Here is a 6031-nt window from a genome sequence, read left to right on the forward strand (position 1 = left end):
CATGTGGAAATATAAATAAGAAATAGTTTTTCGCATTTTCTGACAAACTTATTATTTTGAGTTGTGACTCTTTTAAAGACGGTGTGCGATATGCAGAAATATACAACTAGTAAATATGCAATTGATACAATGTACATAAATTAATCTTTTTAAAAAATTATTATATTTGTTGCATTTAAAAATTACATGTTCAATATCTTAAATTGAATTACATTTGGTGGACGGACACACAAAGTGATCCTGACCTGCACAAGATAAAAGCTTTATTGATATTTACACTTTCACTTTTATGAGGTGGTATACTTACTTGTAAGTATGTAATGGCTGCACTTCACCAAATAAACCGGTGCAGCTGTAATTCCCAGTGGACTGCACCAGCCAATTGTGGACGGACACACAGAGATCCTAGCACGCAAAACTTATTGGTAACGGCTGCACTTGCTGTAAAACGCAGGTTTTTGAAAAACTCCGATGCTCTGCAAAGAAATATGTAAATTATTTCTTATATTCAAAATAGTTCCATTATTTTTGATTTTTTTTGCATGCTTTGCTCAATAAGAAAATCAATTTCCTCGAAACGATCGATGAAACTAACGGCAGTGTTGCCTGTTGAACTTTTTATACGAAGACAATATTTCTCCTTGTCTTTTAGTAGTAGCAACGAACGTAAATCTATAAGAAGAGACAACACGTTATAATTGTAACGAGTGGGAACATCAGGTGCGTGCTTTCAATTTTACCCAAATACGTTTTGTGATTGGATGAAAAGAGAAGGCACGCTCCTGATGTTCACACTCGCTACAATTATATAGATTTACGTTCTTTGGTAGTAGTTTCTATAAATCAAAAAAGAAAGCAGGCTAAGGCAAAATGCGGGAGCGAGACAACTGCCAGGTTATCCAACCTTGTGTTCAGTGTTGCCATTTTAGCCGTTTTCCGGCTAGATTTAGCCGGTTGCGATAGCAAACAGCAGGAGAAATTTCGATTTAGCCGGCAGCCGATTTGTTAGCCGTTTTGCAGAAAAAAATTAGCCGTTTTTAGCCGATTTTGCTATTTGCCTTGTTTTCTTAAATTTCAAATATGTATATATGTTTCCAGTTTTGACTAAGCGACCCAAAATCTGTTAGAAATGGCTACTAACCTTATCGTGGAGAAAATTTTCATGTCAGGCAGGATTTTATGAAATTGGGCCGATTTTGCTTATTTTTATTTTAAACGAAGAAGGAGTTTACTCCATAAATTGTTTGTTATAAATGTCATAATTTTAAGTCTGAAGATTTATTCGCAAACTTAGAAAATAAGAAATTGTTTCACTGTTAAGACTCTCTAGATTGGATATAGAGCCAACAAACAGAATAAATATTACATGTAGATATTGNACTCCATAAATTGTTTGTTATAAATGTCATAATTTTAAGTCTGAAGATTTATTCGCAAACTTAGAAAATAAGAAATTGTTTCACTGTTAAGACTCTCTAGATTGGATATAGAGCCAACAAACAGAATAAATATTACATGTAGATATTGTCTTCCCAGATAAGGCAAAACTCTCTGGGAATCCTACGAGACACCTGCCGGTCATATGACCGGTCATCTAAATGCAGTCTTTTGGCATCATACTTTACATCAGAATTGAAGGGATTTCTAAAAAATCTGACCAGTTCTTTTGTGTAACTGTGATTTTGTATCACTTGTCAACATATGGCCTCGGTTGATGTTAACTTAAGATCGTTGGTTTACTGCCTTAAAATTGAAGGGAAATTTTTACAGCGTTTTTTATGTGTATTGGTTTCTATTTGAGTGTATTGAGAATCGGTCAGTCTGAAAAGGCCTTGTAGGGAAGACAATAGGTTTGTTCGTCGAAAATCCAGCGAGAATTATCACTCAAAATATCAGATAGTAAGAAAAAATGCTCCCAAAATTTCTCTCATGTAGAGAAACTTGCAATTTTCTGTACGAACGCAAATTTGCAAGTTTTTCTGCCAGCGAGTGTCCACGGTTGCATTTCAAACAAAAGAAATTTGTATAGAATTTTATATCTTGTCAGTCCGACTTTCTTCAACATACGTTTGAATTTCTTTGTCGGGTTTACTATATCGACTCTGGTTGAGATTGCATTCCGATTAAGAATACAGCTTTTTTTTCCGAGTACCTTTCAAATCATTGGAATTAACTAAATTAATTAAGTAAACAAGTATTAACTTACATTTTTCATTTTAAATCGCTCCAGTTTGTAAATTTTTAAATTCAACGAAATGCGCCACAATCATATGTTTTTCCTAATTGCAAATTCTTGCTGGCAAAATTTTTTTCGGCTCGAATTTGTAACTTCTCTCCAAGAAATAGTCTTTATTCGTGATTTATTTAAATAAAACATGTGAAATTTAGTTGAAACATTTTAGCCGGTTTTATTTGCCAATTTAGCCGGTTCGCCCAAAAAGTTCTGGCAACACTGCTTGTTTTATTGAATCATGGTGGAGCGCAGCGCGATGGGTGGGAGTCTAATGCGGTACGCTTTGTCTACGAAAATTAATATAGAAAGAGAAGTGAAAGCAAAAGGAGTATGTATGTTCGTATGCCTGACCACCAAGAAATTATGAGCAAGTGATCGAGCGGTGCAGGTAGAATTTGGGGAAATCGAACTGGGAGCATAACAACGAATGACCCTAAACTTTAGAATCTAAATGCTTACATGTATATATAGACAAGAATGTACATTAATACATACCAACCTTGGGCCTAGGACTTTGCGCAGGCGTGTTGAGTTCACCGACCTGGCGAAATGAGAAATGTGCTACTTATTTAGTACACGAACAAATATTACACTTGAGCTATGTTCTGAGGGAGAGTTGGAATAAGCAGTTTGTGCTTAATTGGTTTTGTAGAGAGTTACAAGTATTAGGCGGCAAGAAACTTAAAAAAAGTTATTGAATCACTTATATATTTTAAAAAAGTTAAATCGCTTATATATCTAGTAAAGAAAAGTTTAATCACTTAAATATCTAGTATAGAAAGTTTGAATCGCTTATATATCTAATGTGAAAAAGGCTTAAGTTCAAAAGCTCGTTTGTACCATCTGTACTATTATAGCAAAATTTAAAAAAAAAATTTAGATCGAAAATAGTTAGAAAAATTCGCTGTTCCGTTTATAGGTTGTAAATTTAGATTTACTTGTTTTTTTTTATTCACTTTAATGTTTTTCTTTTAATATAAAAAATGTCACTTCAAAAGTGCACTAGTGTGCATACTAATATTAGAATGTATTTATATAGAAATACCCAGCCAGCAAAATATCCGGAAACGTATCCGAAAATGGAAACAATTTCGTATAAAACCTGATGTTTCATCCGTTTTCCGATTCCGTTTTCGGACATTTTTCAGATCAGTTCTCCCACTAAAGTGTTCATCCGAAACGTATGTGCAGAAAACTATCGAAAATGGTTGTAAAACGGATGCGCTTTCGGCTGCTTTCCTGAAATTTGTCTGAGTAAAATTTTCGTTGAAAATGATTTCATTGTGAACTTCGCAGAAACTTTTTCATAGTTACAGGAAACCAAACAAAAAACAGATTTAAGATTCAGCAATTATTTCAATTTGAATAACTAATTTTAATGTGTTGCTTCTGACGGAATTCGAACTTGGGACCTCCTGAAAGCTAACAAATAGTAGCACACTTCTCTGCACACTCAGCTACTGGCGAATACGTATACATTTTTCCAAATGCTCAGGTTGAACGAATATTTTATAATTATTAGGGGTATTTTCTGAGTCTTGCAAAGCCCTTGCACGGTGCACGGATTGCACGGTTTGCAGAGAATACCCCTATTCGGGCAGGTTCTGCAATTCACTTCCGAGTGAATTTCAACCCCTACCAACTTGAATTCAAAGCGCACTTACCTCAAATTCACTCGGAAGTGAATTGCAGAACCTGCCGGATTGTTTTGAAATAAGATGATGACATTTTTCGGATACGAAAAATGAACCAATATGGAAATCGTTTTCTGAACGTTTCCGGATACGAGAAATGTACGAAAACTGCACTGTCGGCAAAAAGTATGTTTCTCTGCTGGCTGGGTGTGTATATAAAGAAATGTAAGTATTTATATAAAAAAAAATGTAGGTAGATAAACTTATATTACTCAGCCTTACTCCTTGACTGGTACTGTACCCATCTGTCTGCTCTTCCGCCGTTATCCCCGTTGGTTATTGTACTGCTATGCTGCGGCCTCCCTCGCTGCTGTCACTTTGTATATGCTTTTGCGTGTTGTTCGGTTGTATGCCGCTATTTTGCTGGCGTGGGTGCAACTAGCGGTTCAATTTTGCCGATAGTTGTTTTGTACAGTTGCCAGCTGCATGGTTTCGTCGGGCGCCGTTGTTCGTGGTAGCAGGTCTGACTTTTTGTACAGTCACGAACTGTACAACATACCGTTTTGTGTGGCGTTATGTGACTTATGCAATACTGCTGCTGTTGGTGGTTACAGGGCTTCCCATTATGTGGGGAAAAACAGCTTACGTAGATGCAGCGCGCCGTTTTGTGTGGCGTTAAGGCCCGTTTACATACAACTTTGGCGTTGCGTTGGCGTTGGCGTCGCTTCGACAGCTGACTATGAATACATGTATTTATATGAAAGTCTCCATATAACCAAAGTTGGGCAACGCCAACGCCAACACAACGCAGAAAGATGGCCAACTCTCAACTTTTCGCGCGCGTCGTTCGTCAGCTGTTCTAAATAATCAAAATTATGTGATTTAATTTTAATTTTTAATCAAATGCGGGCAAGAAATATAGTTTTTAATGCAATTATTGATGTAAAAATTTTGATTTATCAGCCGCTAGTATGTTAATTTAGTGACCAAAGTATTCTGTGCTAAGCGTTCATTGTAGCAAGCACGGGCGTTACGCGCGCTGCTGTCAAAGCGACGCCAGCGCCAACGCAACGCCAAAGTTGTATGTGGATGGGCCTTTACACGGCTTATGCAATACTGCTGCCCGTTACGGGAGACTGATATATAATTTTGCCCATCCACCGTAATGTGTCGCACAAAAAGTGGCTTTTCGGACTCGCCTACCGTCCAGGCTGTCATCAAAGCGATTTTTCCCACACGCGTATGCTCGCACATGCAGCCACGGTCGCCATGTTGGGCCCTCAGCCCACTCATCTGATCATCTTTATTACAGCCCCAGTCCCGCATTTTGGCTTTGAAGTCACCAAGCAACAGAACATCTTCCTTACCATCCAAAAACAACAGTTTACTCATCAAATCATAATCAAAGAGAAACCTATTCGTTCTAGGCGGGAAATATGCTGAACAAATCAACAGATCAAGATTCGTTGTTTTTGTCACTACATGATAAAATATCATGTGAAGTATAAAATCTTACGCGCTGTAGTTTTATATTTTTTCTACCCCCTATAGCAACTCCTCCATAACCATCAAAACGATTTTTAATAACTAAATTAAAGTCTATTAATTTGTGATCTTCCTTAATGTCCACCAAATAAAAAACAAAGAGAACAACAATATCAATACTGTTAACGCATCCACACACCAATGCGATTCTGTGGCAGCGAATCCGCACCATTTTTGATGCTGCATACGTTACTGCTTCGAAAACGCAAGTACGCACACATCTCTGCGATTTTATTGCAGCACAAGCTGTCAATTTATAAACAAACAAAAAGTATTTTTCAACAAAAATAAAATTTTTGACTTTTCTACATCAAATATGTTTTGTTTTCTTACGCTCAATTTTGTTTTAATATTGTAAAATTCTTCTATTGAGCTTTTTCGTTCTCAAAACGCGACAGTCTGCGATTTCGGCACGACCAAAAGAAGAACTGTGAATGTTCGAATAAGTCGCTGCAGCAAAATCGTACAAGCGTGTGGTTCCTCATTTAAAACTATGGTCGGCATTGTTGTAATTTTTCTCGGAACAGATTCGCACCGACAGAATCGCGTAGGTGTGTGGATACCTTTATGCTCAAGAAAATAGTCAATATAGCTACGATTCGATTTCAGGCTCTGACAA

The 6031-nt window shown here is 36.9% G+C and overlaps 1 protein-coding gene across 1 annotated transcript; it reads right to left on the minus strand.

Annotated features, from left to right (window-relative positions):
* Window positions 1–4282: 4282 nt before the first annotated feature.
* LOC108368186 (uncharacterized) lies at window positions 4283–5737 on the minus strand. Its single transcript, XM_017623007.1, has 3 exons — window positions 5556–5737; window positions 4968–5435; window positions 4283–4545 (listed from the first exon to the last, which is right to left on the minus strand). Exons 2-3 carry the CDS (start codon window positions 5362–5364, stop codon window positions 4283–4285), a joined length of 660 nt encoding a protein of 219 aa, XP_017478496.1. The 5' UTR covers window positions 5365–5435; window positions 5556–5737.
* Window positions 5738–6031: the final 294 nt, after the last annotated feature.

This window comes from Rhagoletis zephyria, unplaced genomic scaffold (assembly GCF_001687245.7).
Source record: "Rhagoletis zephyria isolate East Lansing unplaced genomic scaffold, Rhagoletis_zephyria_1.1 Rzeph_scaffold_00003, whole genome shotgun sequence".
In the NCBI taxonomy this organism is placed as follows: domain Eukaryota; kingdom Metazoa; phylum Arthropoda; class Insecta; order Diptera; family Tephritidae; genus Rhagoletis; species Rhagoletis zephyria.

Excerpts from the sequence above, each read along its gene's own strand:
- LOC108368186 (XM_017623007.1), bottom strand. The coding sequence starts at position 5,364 with ATGATATTTTATCATGTAGTGACAAAAACAACGAATCTTGATCTGTTG. Across the intron at positions 4,546-4,967 it reads GCAGTATTGCATAAGCCGTG|TAACGCCACACAAAACGGCG; the intron begins TAAAGGCCCATC and ends GTAAACGGGCCT.